The 19,113-nt window shown below is 41.2% G+C and overlaps 1 protein-coding gene across 9 annotated transcripts in view; it reads right to left on the reverse strand.

The window, feature by feature from the left end:
• Positions 1–19,113, reverse strand: part of MARCHF6 (membrane associated ring-CH-type finger 6) — a 65,575-nt gene that overhangs the window by 35,057 nt on the left and 11,405 nt on the right. For 5 of the 9 annotated variants that reach the window (XR_014790304.1, XM_084850594.1, XM_084850591.1 and 2 more), the window contains 10 exons: positions 16,625–16,721; positions 15,510–15,583; positions 12,708–12,851; positions 11,702–11,774; positions 10,186–10,354; positions 7,226–7,418; positions 6,704–6,765; positions 2,743–2,775; positions 1,703–1,754; positions 711–769 (listed from right to left, as the gene is read on the reverse strand). Coding sequence is in view for 8 of the 9 variants with exons in the window: in XM_084850594.1 (XP_084706720.1) it covers positions 711–769; positions 1,703–1,754; positions 2,743–2,775; positions 6,704–6,765; positions 7,226–7,418; positions 10,186–10,354; positions 11,702–11,774; positions 12,708–12,851; positions 15,510–15,583; positions 16,625–16,721 (956 nt within the window). In the remaining variant the exon portion in view is untranslated. Of the gene's footprint in view, positions 1–710; positions 770–1,702; positions 1,755–2,742; positions 2,776–6,703; positions 6,766–7,225; positions 7,419–10,185; positions 10,355–11,701; positions 11,775–12,707; positions 12,852–15,509; positions 15,584–16,624; positions 16,722–18,503; positions 18,633–19,113 lie in introns of those variants that run through there. The other 4 variants (XM_084850593.1, XM_084850590.1, XM_084850592.1 and 1 more) reach the window with 1 other exon arrangement.

The following is a 19,113-nucleotide window of genomic DNA, read 5'->3' on the forward strand; positions in this document are numbered from 1 at the left end:
TACCCTGGCTTGTTTGAGCTGGCAGGGCTGAGGATAAGATAATAGGTCTGTCTCATTGCTCCCGCCCCCGCTTAAGTTTGCCCTGTAGGCCACCATTACAAAAATCTAGCATAAGATAATTACTTGAGATAAAAGGAGTAAAACCAGGAATTTCAAAAATCAAATATGGTTTAAAAGGTAAGATTCAAGCATGATGTAGGATTCCATATTCCATGGCAGGGGTCCATACATTTTAGCTTGGCTCTTCCTTTCAAGGAGTGGTGATTTCTCTCCCTCCCTGCTGAGCTTTTGTGGGAAGTGGCAGCAGCAGCAAAGCGCTACTGGTGCTTTCTTCAAAAGCCCTGTGTTGGAGAAAATGAGTGGTCGGCCTCTCCCTCACAAGCGGGACTTTTGCAGGAACAGACAGGACAGTAAAGCATCACTCATCCTTTCCTTCCCCAAGTTCTCAGTGGAGATTCTGCTGGTAATTTCTGCACAAGCCCAATTCATGTGAGAAACACCATCTCTCCTTTACTCCATAGAGAAGTTGGGGAGGGGGAGTGGAGAGTGATTTCTCTTCCACAAGGAAGGCTTTTGACAGAAGCACAGGAGCACTTGCCAGATGGGGAAGAGGCCCACCCTCACTGCTAGCAAGCAGGCAAGCAAATTTATTATATTACTAAAACTGTACTCAAATTTTCATTCTGAACTCACAAAATGCAAATACTTACATATTCTTCAAAGCCCAGCCCAACAATAGAGAAGTGACCAATGTGATAGGGACAAAATGCTAGGAGAAAAAGAGAAAAAGTAATGTAAATGGCTCATTTTGACAACTCTATTATGTGGCTCATTTTTCAACAGCTTGCGAAAGGGGTAGAAATATTTCTGTGTTTAACCAGTTCAGTCTGCTGTATGAACATTGGCCATGTGTGCAAGTCGCTCTTGTGTAATATGCAAGAGCAGGAACGACCCACAGTGAATCTCAGACTCATGCACTCCCACCCTCCCCTCCTCCTCCAGCACAGCTGGGAAGATGGGTTCAGAAGCTTTTGCTTTCCCTTAATCATGTTTATCATAAAAAACCCAAAGGTAGCTATGTTGACCATAAGAAAAATTCCAAAATCTGTATTAATGTAATGCCTTTATTAAGCCAACCAAAAGATAACAAATATGTGCAAGCTTTTGAGAACTCTTGATCTCTTTATCAGACAAGATGTTACAAAAATCAGGTTTGGGGGAGAAAGAATTGGGGGAAACTGACTTGATAGTGAAGTCACAGTATCTCCATGTTCAGATTGCCAAGATGAAGTGGGGGAGGTGGGTTCTGTAGACATTCAAATTAGGCTCTGCAAGTCATGTGATGAGCTACCCTAGGACAGTTCCAGGTCCAACCTTGGTGACTAAACTTTTAGTTTGATTTCTGGGAACGTGCAAATGAACTGTGGCAACTACTTCAAAAGAAAATCAAATTTTCTTTTCTTGACAAGATTACAGAACTGATGCTTAAAACCCATCTAACTCTACTCTAATTTGGACCCATAGGGTAGTACCCAATGTTAGCCCTACTTAGAGCAGACCCATTGAAATGAACAGAGGTTAAGTTAGTCATGCCTAATAAGCCCCATTAATTTCAATGAGCCTACTCTAACCAGGAATAACACTGGATACTACCCATATGTATAGCAATTATCCTGAAATAACTGAAAATATAGTCACTTACCAAAGACAAGTATGAATAGTGTGTTTAATGACACCACCCAGAATACATGTTCCTGAGGGGGAAGTGGAGGAAACAAGTCAGAAATGACAACATATTTGATACGCAATCTTAATTTTTTTAAATCTTTTGTTCTCAACAATGCCTCTCTTACTTTTTTGCTAATTTGTATGTACTTAAATATGGGCTTTTCTCAAATAAAAATTAATGATCAACTCTTGCTACAAGGGGGCTGCACTTTCAGACCAGCATTCCTCATAACAGGACAAAGGCTAGTTCAAGCTGCCACACAGGCTCAATAGAAAGAATAAGAGAAAAAAATACTTAGCATACCTACACAGAAGTGTGCAGTACATGCAGCTGATACTCGCATGATACTCACATGCCACATTGGCATTCAGTGGCAAATCTTAGGTTAATTAAGTAACCCAAGATTTGTAGGGATGAGCACCATGCACAAGCCACTTCCAGTTTTCAGAAACAATCTAACGTAAGGACATAAGACGAGCCATGGTGGATCAGACCAAGGGTCCATCTAGTCCAGCATTCTATTCACACAGTGGCCAACCAGAACTCACAAGCATAACATGAGCACAACAGCATAGGAAACCTAGGTTCATAGGTTTTTAGCGTGACATCTGAACCCAGATACTTTGGGTTGTTTGTGGGTTAAACCCAAAGTTAACCTAAGAACAAACCATGGGTTAACTCTGGGTTGTTTAACCTACCAGCAACCCAAAGTGTCCAGGTTTGAAAGTCACACTAACAGCCTACAAATGCCCCATTCATGGGTTGTTTCTGAAAACTGGAAGTGGCTCACATGCAGCATATATCTCTGCAAATCGTGGGTTAAATAACCTACAATTTGCCAGCAAATGCTGCCATGACGTGCAAACCAGGTCATAGTAACATGTGTAACATGTGTTGAATGTTTCCAGGTTTAACTATTTGGATACTACTTGTTAGATCAATAAGACAAACAGATCATGCAAGACATATTTCAATTACAAAGAATTATTTTAACACAGTACAAATTCACTTACTAAAAAAACTAAGGATCCATCAAGCCCAAGCATCTAGAAACAAGAGATAATGTTGATTACTGACCAAAAAATTATGTGAATCCACAGGAAGTTCAAGCAAAAACAAGATGAGGACAGCAGTTGCAGATAAAAACAACCAAGAAATGCTAAAGAGCAGTTGTGTGCTCTTTAGTATTTGCCAGCTGGTTTTGCTGTTTTTCCACACAGGGTTCAACGGTCTAAGCTTCAAGCAGCTGCTTTTCCCCACCATTTTAACAATACACAGGGGGAGGATCCAGAGAAGCACAAGCTGAGTTCGCCATGCACAATGGGATTTCCTGCCTTTTCCTGCTGCACCCCCACCCCTCAAACTGTTCTTGAGGGCCAGAGCATGAGATGGTACATGAAGGCTGCCGTGGGTGGGGGGAATTGGTGGAATTCAGGGGAGAGCACTTCACATGAGGATTGCCATCCCACTCATGCAAGGCAGCTTTGGGTCCACCCCAGTATCTTTCCTACTACAGAATCACATATCGCTCTCAATTAATGCTTTCCAGTTCTGAAAGGAGCATGAGGATCACTGTCCAGGAGCAACTACACACCGAGAAACATTGAGACCCAATGCTTTAGATACAGACAATGCCCCAGCAATGCTATACTACTAGTGGCCCAGCAAAGCCCCTCAATTAACATTCCCATATTGGGCAGGAAAAGGAAATGGTGAACACGGATACCAATTTGTCAATACAAAGATAGCAGAGACAATGACTGTATCTTGTTCATATAAATATTTGATCTTACAATCACTTCGGTGAATTGTTCGTCCATTTATGAATCTATAGCGTTCACCTGACCCATGTGATTCCCAGTGCTGTGTGGGGTACAACCATGGGGAAGCAGCTCTCATGCCACAATGGTAATATGTGAATTGGGCCATATACACAACCAAGGTCACAAGAGTTTCTATACGGCTAGATGAGGAAAACTATACAAAGCAGAAAAGATAAACAACTCAAATAATAACTGCTACAGTGCCTGCCACCTACACTACCTACGAAAGAAAAACAGCAGGTTCCCTGCCAACGAGATACAGAGCAAGGAGTGCCATCCCACAGTGCTGCTGGAAGGTACGATGACTGGGATACAGCAATCATTGGCTTGGGTGAATCTTAATATTTGGAGGAGTCCATGCAGATACATCTAGGGGACAGATCCTAATGAAGATATCTGAGCTAACAGGTGCAGTTTATGTAATCCTCCCCTTATCCCTTACACACTACCTGGCTATCTATTTTGTTCATCCAACTGCTTGCCTCATATTTAAAGTACAGACCATAAACCTGCTTTTATAGGCTATCTATTCTGTTCATCCAACCAAGACAGTAAGCCCCAGGTTCTCAAATTGTGGAGAACTTCAAGGAGTTACAAGGGCTTACAAGGTTTACTGGGACTCTGGGAACGATCCAATGCTGCTCATCTCTTTCTCTTCCAAAAGCCTGAGTGGGAGTTCTGCAAGCAGCAGCTAGGAGGAGTGCCTATCCCTTTAGATCGGTCTTCCTCAACCTGGTACCCTCCAGATATGTTGGATTACAACATCCCCAGCCAGCATGGTCATTATCAGCCAGGCGCTGTTGCCAGGCAAGACAGTGGGAGTGATGGGGCAGGTGAATAGATGAAGAATCAGTTGCACTAATACAAAAATAATCATTATCCTTTAAGATCCACCAGTGTGATGTATGTTGCTATATGAGAATCTTCACACAGCTGCCAAACAGTTAGCAGTTTGTTAAGGCAGCCCCAAAATGTAGAGCAAGTTTAAGGGGGAAGGCCAGGTTAAAATAAATTAACATATATAAGAACTATGTTACTTCTATGTTCTCTGCAACACAACACTCAACACATGTTAAAAGGTAGAAGCATCAGATTACACATTCCTGAGTAAATGGACAAAGTGGAGGGGGTTGAGAGACTGAGGCCTTGTTCAGCTGTCACTTTAAGCTATGGTGGCTTAATAAACTGTTCACAGTAGCTTATTTTTTAAATAATCCACGATGCCCCGCCACACGAGCAGGCTAATAAGCTACTGTGCGTAGCTTATTACACTACTGTCTGCAGCTTATTGCACTACTCAGCGTAATCAGAGTCATCGTCCCCGCCCCCTATCCCATGGCGCTGTTTCACCCATTAACAGAGGGGTGAAAATCCTGGGTGATTCACAAAGGAACAAAAATCCCTGGTGCACTATCAAACCCCTGCGCAATCATTCACCAAGGAGTGAAAATGCCATGTGCACCAAAAAGGGGGTGGTGGCTATAAAACCTTGGGGTGTTGCAGAATTGGGACCAAACCTCATACAACACTGTAGTGCTCTTTCGTTCATTCACTAAAGTGCTGTAGCATTTTCTCACTAAAGCACTAAAGTGAAATTGCGCATTTCTCCCCATAGACTTTACTGGCATAGAGGCTTTTAAGTGTTCCCAATACCGCAATTGCAAAAATGCAGGAATTCTCACATGTGCAAAAGTGCAAAGGAATTTTTTTTTTTTTTTTGAAGTGGAACAGAGGCAACTGCGGAATAGGGGAAAAATATGCTCACTTTTCACCCCATTCCAGCAAACTGTCAGGGAGTTTCCATTACACAGAGAACTCCCATGAAAAACAGCGACGGCCGTGATCTCAACCGCTCTTGCTGCGCGACTCTGTAGCAAGTAAAATAAACTTCGCTGCCCGACAAATGACACGATAACCCATGGTGGGTTAAATAACCCCTACTGCAGATAGTGGGTTATCAGAGTGGGTTATCTGGGCCAAATAAGCCATTGTGGATTTTAAAATGCCTGACAGACAACACAATAAGCCCATCGTGGCTTATTTAACCCATCATGGGTTATCATATCGTCCGAACCCAGTCTGAGTCTGAATTAGTTGAAGGTCAAGAGCAGGTTTTATAGATGCTCAACAAAATATTTCATGACTACACAGTTAAAATGAAGTTGTCATTCACTGGGAAAAAATACTCTTTTCTACAATAATGCAGGCAACCTTGACAGTGATTTTTCCATATTCTTCAAAGAGTACAGCATGCTTTGAGGGAAATGTATTAATCAGCAATACAAGAACACAGTTGCCTAGTTACCCAAGACAATTTTACTCTGGCAAAGCAAATCATAACACCTCTGAAACCTCAACATTCCGCATTTTGTAAGTTTCAACTTCTCAAAGTTATGGGGGAGGGGACACTTTAAAATGGATACATAGCATGCATCCGTATTCTCATTTTCCAAACACAATCACCAAATGTTACTCTGCTGAACATGGTTGCAACAACGTTCAGAATAATGAAGACTGCACATTCAATTAGTCATGGGATCTCCTAATTCAGACATTATTTTCTATGCAGTGGGAGGGGAACCAAGGAAGAAGCATGCAAGGCTAAGGACTGCTTCCAGTCTCATCACATGTAGAAGCCTGTAAATGTCCCAACAGGCTCCTCGTTAACACAAACTTTTCCAAACCCAGAACATGAGAGCAGTGAACAGACTTAAAGCACAAAACGGAGTTAAAGTTAAGAGGGGGCCAACCAATGTGTTACATAAAAACACAACTAGTGATAGACTGATGCCTTTTTTAAGAAGGAAAAGCAGCTTCGGGAGGATGTAACTGGGATCAGAGAAACAGCAAGGGGGAAGGGGGTACTTAACCCTGCCCCAAATTGCTGCTTTTCACACTGTGTGTGTACCCTTACAAATGTCTCCTTTTCAGCAATCCCAATCTCCCAGTCCCCAAAGGGCTTTTTCCTGTTAAAAAGGAGTTATCTGGCTAATAATATATGTGTTTTGGATGTAACACGTAGCTTGGCAACATGAAGAGAAGGATGCAACATGAAGTGGAGAATGAGGTCAAAGTACAGAAAACCATCCTCAATTGCCAGGTCTGCAAGGCTAAGAGCAAACAGTCTCTGAAATATACGGGCCTTACTCACTCTCTCCCATGTAAGCTCTTCTGCTGCTCGATCCCATTCCAAAGCATTCCAGTTCATGTCATCTAAATAGATAATTATAATTTTAAAGTTGCTAGAGGCAAAGGTCTACCAGAATATCAACACTGCATAACTAGACCGGGATATTATAGCCATTTTAAGATGTGTAGGTGTTCTAGCAATAAAATAAAAAATGATGTTTTCAGTGTTCACACAGATGGATACCAGGATTATCACTTGTACTAGAATCAAAGGTTAGGTTTAACCAACCACTCTGAAAACCTGAAGCATCTCTGTTCATACTACGTTCCCCTTATCACAATCCATTGCTTTTATTATACACTTCCATAAAAATGTAAGGCCACCTAAATTTTTTGTTTTACTTAAGTGTGACAATCAGTATTTAATATTGCTTAGGAAACTGAAATCTGTTTCCATGAAGTAAGGTCTGAAATCAAATAGGCCAAAATACAAACCTACTATTCTCGAATGTGGCATGAATATAGCTGTTAATAAATAATATACCTTGTGCTCCATTGTTTGCATCTGCTGCATCTTCTACCACTACATCTTCTTCATCTTCATTGTCTTCCTCTTCTTCATCTGGTTGTTCTTCTTGGATTTCTGGATTTTCACCCACAACTGCATTCTCAGCTGGCTGGTCCATGGGCTGGTCAAGTGCAGCATTTTCAGCTCCACCATTTCCCACACCTTGAACCTGCACAGAGAAAACGTCAACACAATTTCAGCTGAAGTAGAGTTCTGTTATATTTTGGTGAATGTCTAAAATGTTAGAAATTGTCAATAGCACCTTTCAGCTAGTACAGACTTTTAAACATTAAGAAAAATCATTTTAATTGTTTTAAAAGGTTACATAAAAACATACAAACAGTTTACATACAAACATACAAATAAATCATTTAATACATGAAAGAATTATGTATTACGACTCTCTCAACAGTCAATGTCATGTGCATGAAAACTATGTCAGTTATTTTGTAAAACTAACATGATTTTGAGTGTGTTTTAGGGCTCCACTGCCACAGAGGCCAGAATCCAACCGAGCGCTTCTGCCTCCATTGATTCTCTTGTGCCCTGCTGCTTCTGTTGCACAAGCAGTGGGTCCCGCCAATTCTGTTGTGCGAGTGGGATCCACCGCTTGCATAACAGAGATTTAGTGCTTCCCAGAGGAAGCCCTGAAATGAGCAGAAACGCTTGCTTCCAGTTGCCCCAGAAGTGCTAACTCTTCCTTCTGCAAGCGGTGGGTCCCTCTTGCGGACGAGAATTGGTGGGGCGTAAGGGAATCGGTGGAGGAGTAGCAAGGTGGAGACCAAGAATCTAGAAAAGAAGAGAGAGGATCTCACAAAATATATAGTCCCAGAAAAAAACTCTTCTTAAAATACACTACTATATCTTCTACCCTTCAGAAATAAATCTTATTTGGTACCAGCTGCTCAACCGCACCATCTACAGCTTAGACTTCCTGACATACAAAGGTATCAAATACAGCCAATAATAAACCCCATTTATCAGGGCATCCTTTCCAGGCAATCAGCTGGTGACTTCCCTGGGGAACACTATCCTACATCAAGAACTGAAGGGAAGCAACCAGAATAAACTCAGTCTCAAGTACTTAGAAGGATGCAAGATGCCAGTCTCTTCAACCTGAAAAGGACTGGACAAATCAAGCCTCTGACACAGAAATTATTCTGTGTTTTTCAAGTGGGTTGATGATCACTGAAATGGCAGCAAAACATATGTTTGATTTAGATTAGTTTTCACATGCCACTATCCACAGGTATCAAATCTTGAGGATTTAACAAGGAGTCTGAAGGCATCTTCTCCTAATTTGCTCTCATATCCCTATCATATAAACAACATTAAAAGGTAAAGGTCAAGGTGTCCCCAACCAGTCGTGTCTGACTCTAGGGTGCGGTGCTCATCCCCGTTTCTAAGCTGAAGAGCCAGCGCTGTCCGAAGACGCTTCCGTGGTCATGTGGCCGGCATGACTGAACACCGAGGTGCACGGAAAGCTGTTACCTTTCCCGCCGAGGCGGTACCTATTTATCTACTTGCAATTTCTTGCTTTCGAACTGCTAGGTTGGCAGGAGCTGGGACTGAAGACGGGAGCTCACTCCGTCACGCAGCACTCGGGTCTCGAACTGCTGACCTGCCGACCTTCCAGTCTGCAGTTCAGCGTCTTAACCACTAAGCCACCGCGGCCCTATAAACAACATTAGAGACATGGAAAAGAACATGTTAACATTAAAGGTGCAGTCCTATGCATGTTTAGGCAGAAAAAAGTCTACAACCCCAAGCATGCTTCAGCCAAACACACTAGTTGACGCATGCTGGGAGTTACAGGACTTTTTTTTCTGTCTAAGCATGAATAGGATTGTGCCCTAAAAGTGAAAACCAAGAAGACAGCACTATACAGCTTTCCACAAATCATCTTCAAGGTATCTATCTTATGTAATAAAATCATCCTAAGCTAGTCCTTCCTTGTAAGACAAAATATCCAATTTCTATAAGTTCCTCTTGAAAGTATCCTACTGAATGTTTCTGTATCACAAGCATGATGACATTGCTAAACCATTGTTTAGCATTACAAGAATATCAAGCCTCAGCCTCATGCATCCTTGCTGCCCTGCAGCACAGCCATGAGGAGGTGCTGAGAAGCTCTGGCTTCCATTTTTGAGTAAGTGCAGCTTCTTGTGATGTCCAAACCCTTAGCTATGGTTTAACTATGGGTTGTAACCCACGAACAAGCTGGAGTTCACAACCCAAAAACAAACCATGGGTTTTCTTCCTGGATTGTTAGGATGAGAGTCAGTGGGCAGGTTCGCACAATCACAGAGGGAAAATAAACCACAGTGGTACATGCTGGTCACAAGCTGCCTAATTAGCACAAGCCATGGGTTTCAGGGTGGTTTGTAAACCATCCCAGCCAGCCACCCTTGCCAGGTTCGGATGTCACGACAACCCACACCTGGTGAGGGTAATTATGCTAATTAGGCAACTTGCAACCAGCATGTACAGGGAAGGAAAATAAGCCCACTGGGGCTTATTTTCCCTCCGTGATCATGCAAACCTGGTCAGTGACTGGCCCAAAGTCTCCCAGTAAGATTCATGGCCAAGTGGGGACTAGAATCTGGATCTCCCCAGTCCAACACTCTAACCACTATACCACACTGGATCTCTGAACACAACCATTCTAAGACATTTGATCATGGTAAAGAACAAAACTTTCATGTTGAAAGTAGCTGATACGCCTAGCAATTCTCTGGGTCAAACCCAGACCACATCCATGAAGTTTTTGCAGGAAGAATGCCTTATGCAACAGCCTATATAGATTAATCAAACACATCTTATTGACTGTTCTGGATGTTTGGTGAATGGGGGCGGTGGGAGAGAGAACAAACTAATGTGCAACAGAGAAGAATTCAAGCTGAATATTAGATCTGATAAATTGAAGGGCATATTACCTCATTCTGTTGCCCGACACCATTAATAGCCTGCTGCTGGTTTTGTTCCAGCCACTGTGGTGCTCCTCCATGGACAATTTGTTCACGCAACCATACGAGGCTGATAAATGCACAGAGTGTGCATGTAACCACAAAACAACCTTGCAAACAGTCTGCCAGTAAATTCTCTCTATTAATGAGATAACCAACAGGTTATTTATGACATCACAAATGCCACCTTTCCATTGCATTACTCTTGACTCACTCTGCAATCAGCCACAGTCACTTAGGTAAAGCCCATGAGACCTGTTTTTAAACAGAGGAATAAGGCAAGATCTCCTTGTTGCTCTCCTTGTAAAATAGCACACTGGGGAAGCCTTTAGCTATTTCAGTTTAAATCTGTTTCATTTATTGTGCTTATTACAAGCTGCTCACCAGGCACCTAAAACTAATTATTGTCAAGTTTCTTTGCTGTGTCGTCATGCATTCATCCAACGTGACTGATCGATCCTTTATAATATTGATGCAGCAATTAAAATAAGGGAATGTTAACCCTTTAATTAAAAAAACCCTATTATTTATCTCTTGGGAGATCGCGAGTTCAAGAAAAAAGTGCATGAGAAAGATATTCGAGGTCTGTGAGATGCTAGAGGAATTAAAAGTGGTAATCATTACAGACCACCAATACCTTCCCTGTATAGCTGTATGCCTGTACTGAATCAATCAATATGCAAGCAATGTGATGCATATGATTCAGCACTCCAAAGCAAAACACTCCAAAACAAAACTGTACTGTAAATAATAACCCCGAATAACATTTCATTGTTGTTGTTCAGTCATTAAGTCATGTCCGACTCTTCGTGACCCCATGGACCATAGCACGCCAGGCCTTCCTGTTCTCCGCTCTCTCCCGGAGTGTGCTGAAGTTTAACATTTCATATGTTTACACTAAATTTTTACACTAAACCTTATTTTATTTTTAAACTATGACAATTGGGGTCTGAGCCTAAGATAGTATTCATATATAATTAAAAATTAATAGCCTGCTTTTCTGCCATAGGCTCTGTTTGCGGTGAGCTGACCATCTCTTCTACAAGGCAAATTGGGCTGAAATTCTACAGGCATATACTTCTCTTTTAACAATACAAATGAGATACCACATCTAGACTTCTGAGTAAGCACCACTTAAATCAATTAGATTTATTTCCAAACAATGTGTTTAGCATAAGAGTAACAATCTTTTAAAGGACCGATACATCAATATTTTGTGTACACTAGAAACCAGAAAATGCTTCATTTGTACTTTTGCACTTTTTAATTTACCCAATAATACAGGCTGAATAACTATTCCCTAGTTAATTTGTTCAACCATTAAGAACTCTGTTCACTTATAAAACAAGCATACTGGACTATAAAGGGGAATAAGTCGTTTTGGTCTCCTACTGTATAAGTAAGTGTGGCAGCAGTCAATGTAAGAGAAAGGCAGTGAGCAGCTTAGAAGCACAGTATAGAAAAAATTGCATTAGCCAATACTTACGTTGACAGCATATCTAATGGTAGTGTCAGTAATGAGCTCACAGAGCCAGTAAACAAGCACTTGTAGATACGGCCTAAAGAGTAAAGAATGACAAAAAGGTCAACAACTTCTGCCAATCAAACCAGGGTTCTAAAAGGGAATTTAGGTGCATCCCAATATTTATTTTAACCAGGATTATCAATGCAATCACAATCTGGGGAAATAGTGGAATTGTAGGGGGATGTTCCTACAGTCCAATCCTCATCCCTAAAACCTGATAGTTACACCTCTTCCATGTTCCAAATGGTACTTTTAAATAGTTACAGGAAAATGCATCAGATCCTCCAAACTTCATCATATCAGGTTATTAATGACCGAATAAAATATTGGTGAGAATTTACATGTGTGCGATTTCAGAAGAGTGGGATAACAATAAAGTTGTCCCAGAAGTTGCTTGAGCAGAACAGGCACATATGCAAATAAAAGATGCAGGCAGGCAGTCTACAGAAGAGGAAAATAATATAGGATTAAAGGCGTGCATAAACCAGGTAATAACCCTCAACAACTTTTTACCACTCAAAATCTAATGTTAGACTGCAGCCAACAATTTTAGCAAATACAGGAAATCCCACCCTTGCTATTTGTTACGCTTGTAAGGACCATACCCCAAATAAGGTTGCCACCCTTTCACAGCGTTCATTATCCTCATCTCTCTGCCACTATTTACAACTCCAACATGACTAAAACAGGAGAACAGCAAACTTGCTGTAAACTCCTCCACTGAGTCCCTCAGGACCTAGCGTAACAGGTTCAGGTGTGGTATTATTCCTGTTCAAGCACTAGCAATGCTTGCAGTATCCTAGACTCACTTTGGAAGAATTGTGCACTGAAGTTTGATAGCTGCTTTTACTGCAATGAGTGGTCTTATCTTGCTGATAACCACTGCCTGAGAGCCCAGTGACAATACAGTATTCTTCCCACTACCTTGTAGTGCCCAGCCATTATGTAAAGAAGATTAGATACTTACATGCTGTAAGAGGTACAACTCCCAACCATGCAAAGGCCACAAGCGTATAGTGAAACCAGTATCGTATTGCTGTGCCAATACTTGTAACCAGTCCAGCAAATATGTCTTGGATTGGAAGCCGGGAAGGCATATCTGGGGAATAAACTATGAAAAGGAAAAACACATACAAATGAAAGGAATATAAAATTGTAACAATACATAAATGTATGTAAATATAAACTGTCACAATTTATGTGGGTAATCACTAAGAGTGTTACTTTTGCTCTTTGAAATTAGTGCTAAATCTTAGGAAAAAGCTGCCTTATATTGGCCCCATTCATAGGCAAGTCTTGGGTTAATTCCAAGATTTGGTGCAGCACATCTGCCACCATTTTGAATATGCAACCTCTGATCAAAGATTATTCCATTACATAAGAGCCAAGACACTATGGGTTAATCCAGTTAACTGACAAATAGGTCATAGAGCCCAGGTTTGCACATCATGGAATAGCCTCTGATCAGGCAGATCAGAAGCTGCATATTCAAAATGGGGCAGCACCCCCCCCCCAAATCATGGGTTAATTAACCCATGATTTGCCACCGTTATGTGCAAACCAGGTCACTGAGTTAGATTACTGGTCCATCTAGTACCGTATACACCACCTGGCAATAGCTCTCCAAGAGTCTTTCCCAGACCTCCTTGGAGTTGCAGGACTGAATCAGCGACCTTCTGCGTACAAAGCAGGTGCTCTGCCACCAAGCTACAGCCCATCCCAACCATTCCCTGGCTCAAACTGGGGAAAGAGTAGGATGGATCCCTACCCAGATAGTGTTATTGTTTTGTGTGGGTGCCCTCAGAGTTGGAAGAGGGGGTCAGTTCTGAAAAAGTGTCACTCTTCACAAGCAATCACAAAGAGAACAGCCAACAGTCTCCAAGATCAGTATCTGCACATCACAATAACCAACAGATGGCACACCTGTTCTATTCAGAGGCTTCAGAAATAGCAGGAAACAAAGTAGGCAATTCCTGACACACCACAAGGGCCTGTTCAGTGCTATCCTGCTGCAAGGCACTAAAGTTAGCAGGGGAAGAGACTGAAAAAGAACAGAGCAGAGCAATCCCCTCCCAAATGGTTTGACACTTTGCAGTTGGGGCAGAAACAATATTTTCAACTCCTGCCTGGTTGTCCATCTCCCTTTCCTGACCTGTGTCTGCTTGTATTGTTGTTTGTCACTGCATATGACAGCTGCAATATTAGCTGTTCCTTGAGTGGTTACTAGAGCGTTTGAGAAGTTAACGGCACAGCTGAGTGTTTGCTTTTCAATTTTTTAAAAAACAAACCTTTTAAAAAATGATATTTTTCTGCATATCTGCCGAGTGTATCCATTATAAAGCAGCCACAAGCCCCTCTCCACAACCCTGGTAAGTCCTGTTATGTCACTGCTGCATGGGATTGGGTGAAAGGGGAAGAGGCTACACTAGTATACAGATGAATAATGGAAGAATGTTTACTGAAACATTTGCACACACTTAAAAGTTGGTATAGAAGTGTATTTCACTAAAAGGTAAAGGTATCCCCAACAAGTCGTGTCCGACTCTAGGGTGTGGTGCTTATCTCCATTTCTAAGCTGAAGAGCCAGCGCTGTCCGAAGACGCTTCCGTGGTCATGTGGCTGGCATGACTGAACACCAAGGTGCACGGAACGCTGAGCTGGGACTAAGACGGGAGCTCACTCCGTCACGCGGCACTCGGGTCTCGAACTGCTGTCCTGCTGACCTTCCGGTCTGCAGTTCAGCGTCTTAACCACTAAGCCACCGCAGCCCCCATCATCAAAAAGGTATTGTTACATACATTAAACAAAACTGTCTATACATAGGAAAAATACACCTTTTGTCATTTACAAGCATAAAATCCAGGACAGCAGATTGGTTTTACATATAAAATTCAATTAAAAAAAAAATCTTCCTGTCTTTTGAGTTGCTTTCAGTTTCTTTTCCTTCCAGTATTTCTAATCACTTTTATGAGAAACATCCTAGTATTTCTCCAAGGTTTCCTATTCTAATGAACTAGGAATAGTATGTGAAGGTCAGGCATTATAGTTTAAAGCTTCAAAAGTGTGCTGTCTGCCTAATTTCCACCAAGGCAGTATTCTTTTCAAGGGGTTCCAATGACTTGGTTGAAAATGGTCATACTGCACAGGAAGCCACCTCATACAAATGGCTTAAACAGATTGCAGCAGCTATGTGATTTCATTTTCTGGAAGCAAATATAGCCTTAGCGAGCCTACAGATATAGCTAGGGACTCTCTGTACACTAAAAAATAAAAACTACTTCATGCTAAGCAGGGTCAGCCCTGGTTAGTACTTGGATGGGATTCCGCCTGGGAATCAGGCTTCCTGCATTGAGCAGGGAGTTGGACTCAATGGTCTTGTAGGCCCCTTCCAACCCTACAATTCTATGCTTCTATAAAGGACAGGACAGGACAGGAAAGGTTCCTCCTGTGCAAGCACGGAGTCATTGCTGACTCCTAAAGGGATGCTGCTTTTGCTGGCATTTTCATGGCAGACTATAGCAGGGGGGGTTGCCATTATCTTCCCCAGTCATGACTACCTTTCCCCCAGCAAGCTGGGTACTCATTTTACCGACCTCGGGAGGATGGAAGGCTGAGTCGACCTGAGCAAGCTACCTGGGACCCAGCTTCCGCTGGGATCGAACTCAGGTTGTGGGGAGAGTTTTGGTTGCAATACTGCCACCTACCACTCTGCGCCACACGAGGCTCTATGATTCTATAAACATAATATAAATCCATGCCATATACTTACTTGGTGTGAAAGCGAATCTGTGTTTACATAATTCACAGTATTCTTTTCTGCTGTGTTTGAGCCACTGAACTAGGCTGCAATAAAAATGTATGAGAATAATGCATCTATAGCTTTAAAAACTGCAAGAAATTTTTTGAGTGCCAGGAATTAAGAAAATAAGCAAAATAATTAGTAAGATGTACATTTAAAAAAGGAAATCATTAGTAATTCAAATATTTAGGGAGACAAGAATGGAGGTAATGGTTTTCTTTAAAGACAATTTCTATTGACAGCATGTTTGAAGAACATATGCTTGTAGATCATGAACTGGTTCCAGAAACCAGTTCTGCTAAGCTATAGTTATAGAAAAGATTCTTAAATGCCAACTAGGGCAGAAAGGTGACACATGAGTTTTTAAAATAAACAGCACACAAATACAAAGGGCAAGATCCAAAGGGTAAAACATCTTGCACCCCACATTCATTTTTTAATGCATCCCTTTCTAGTATCAGCTCTCTGCACCACACCTTCCTGGAAACCTATCCCTGGAGCTCAAAGGACTCTCTAGTGAGGCATTCCATAAAACACAAGGGACTAATGCCACAAGGGGAAAATTGGCATGCACGCAAGCCTCTTTGGATTGTGGCAAAGATAAACATTGTAATCATAAGAAAAGAAGCAGCAAGCATTTAAAAAAACAATATTAATGCACAAACATAACCTTTGTAAGAAAAAAAACTTATTATGTCATTAATGTCTAGTAATTAGATAGACTTAAGAATTTTCCAGCCATCTTGGGTAATCCCATTAACTATAATGGGATTAGACTAGTATAAGCAGTTTTGACTCCCCCTCCCCACGCCCTTTACATCTGGTGACTTTCTTGATATGTATGCACATGCTTATGTGAAATCGCATTAAAATATTCAAACCCTCAATCACTGTTTTTTCTTGTTTTCTTTACCTATTAAAATCTGGAGTAAAGCTCAGTAAAAGCAGCTAACGGGCAAGAGTTACCTAGAAGATAATAAACCATTGTTTTTCTGCACAATTACTAAAGATTTCATAAGAATGCCAAGTCACATGCGCACTTAAAGAATAGGTACAGATATATTTTGGAGGAAAATGAAACTTACCATTCTTGATGAATGAATTTAATACTGCCAGTGCATACGCATGGATGATAGAGGGGCTTCTCGGGAGTTCCTTCAGACCGACATACCCTGCATATGTCTGTTGAACACAAACAAGCGGAGTTAACGTAATAAAGCTATAATATAAAGAACTGTCATTATGAGATAATTTTTGAAGCCTCCTGGTGAATCAAAGTTTGCTAAATTATAGAAGGAACAGCCAAAGCAAGATTGCCATCACCTTTTATCCCTTAAATCTTCCATTTGTGAGTTGTTCATTCCAAAATCATGATGATTTCTGAAAGACTACTTTAAAGGAGCACCTTTTGGCATATGTCCTTGAACAGCCGATTGTTAGTGTACCCTTAAAATGCAGGATGTCATAATAAGCCATAAAGGAAAAACAATAGCAATCTCCACACCTGACTCTTTTGCTGACCAACGCAATGGTAAAAGATGCTTCATTCCATATTTTTCCTGTAATCTTAAAACTATTGCAGCAATTCATAATGCATGAGGCTTCGGATAAGCCAAACGCAAATACAGGAAGAATATTTAAATACTCCTGACCAGCAACCTCTTCAAGGTGCAGAAGCTCCAATGTATATACACCAACTTCCCCTCTTCAATTCAATGGATCCCTCCCTCCACTGGAATGAATGACACCACTGCACTCTAGGCACCAAATGATAGAGTGGCTAGAGCAAACAGTATATTGCATTTCTGTTTCCCCTGCATTTTGTAGTATGCCATGCAAACGTTACTAAGGAGCAATTTATAGTGGTAGTACCAATCTTTGCAGCATTTTAAAATACTGAAGCAGAAACCGAGGCACAGTGGAGGGAAAGGGCTGCAAAGCAGGCTGAAGCAAAGCTGCCTAAAGCAGCCAGGCTGTAACCTCACCAATAGTAAACCATGACATCCAGCCTCAACTACCTTCTGCAGCAAGTTCTACCCATTCCATATGGCATAAATCTATAATCATGTACTGTTGGTGGACTACAAACAGGCGCCCATGGTGAATGTAATAGGCAAACTCCACCCCACCCGAAACTTAGACTACTTCCAGGAGGAATTGGCAGAAACCACATTTTTCGAGGCTTGAGGTATGATTTATGAAAAGCAATGCTTTAGACTGCTATTTCACAAGACCTATTTCTATACTAGAACCAACAGCCAAAGTCCCAGGGCTATGGTCTGAGGAACATCATGCAGCCACCTTGCTGAGGCTAAAGCTGGTCTAACTTTAGACAGAGTCTGGATGGGAGACAACTTGGAGACCCCATGTACACCACCTTGAGTTCCATGATGGAAAAAAGATGGGATATAAATGTACTAAATAAATAAAAATGCCAAGTTGTGTTTTATTTATTTATTTACAATATTTATATACCGCTCCACATCAGAAGATCTTGGAGCACTGAACAACAAGGTAAAAGAATAAAACACCAGGTTAAAAGAGTTAAAACATTTTTTAAAAAGACAAATCCCAATAAGGTGGAATTTAATAAACCGCAGCTGGTCATGCAAGGAAGGTGTGACTGTCTTCCTTTGTTTATAATGGAGGCAGATGCCAGTTCTGCTAGAGATCCCCACTCATAATGTAGATTTTAGAGTATATTCTAAGGTGCCTCTATTTACATGTACTAGTGTGCAGGAAGAGTTCTACAAAATGAAAAGCTGTAATTTAGGACTTTTGCTGCTTGGTCAGGCTAAGACTGCAATTTTATTTTGGAAACAGTTTTAAATGATACCAGGGGGCTTCAAGACTTAATCACATTGTAATTAAAATTCTAAACACAAACAAATTGGGAATCTCTTAGATTGCCCTTCATGGGTATCAGTCAGAATACAGCCAGTTCTACTTTCTGAATATACTTACAGCTATCTTTAGAGTAAGACTTCTGGCTCTGGTTTATATGTCGCATTCTACCTGATTATATACTACTTTAATTCTCCATTATAGGTCACATCAAATGTTCAGGGTTAAATGGTATCCCACCAACCCAAAAAAAACATAAAGAGAAGAGGATAGTTTAGAAGGGGCAGGGAAATATATAAAAACATTGCAAATATTAAATTTATCAGCACAGCCAACATTATAAATATAAGGAAATCTCACTACCATCCAGAAAGGTACACAGAAAAATAGGTAGTCTGACTGGTTTTTTACACACACACACACACACACACACACACTCATGTTAAAAGCACAGGCAAGTAAGAAAGCGTGCTTGATCATTAAAACTATGCTTCAGTGTGCAGACAGTACTGGCTCTCCACTTGCCCTTTCAGGATATTAGTGTCCATGGCTTCCATGATAAACAATATGCCAAAACACCGTTTCACTGTGCTCTGCAAAAAGATAGGTAAGAGGCTGGAAGAGGGTTATTACTAGCATAAAAAGTGCAAAAAAATCAATCAGATATATGAAACGAAAAGCAAGTATATTGATTCCTCTATTTCAGAAGGGTCGTGAATACAGGTTAACC

The sequence above is a fragment of the Heloderma suspectum genome, chromosome 4 (genome assembly GCF_057233095.1).
Source record: "Heloderma suspectum isolate Gila_16-S chromosome 4, 16-S_ref, whole genome shotgun sequence".
In the NCBI taxonomy this organism is placed as follows: domain Eukaryota; kingdom Metazoa; phylum Chordata; class Lepidosauria; order Squamata; family Helodermatidae; genus Heloderma; species Heloderma suspectum.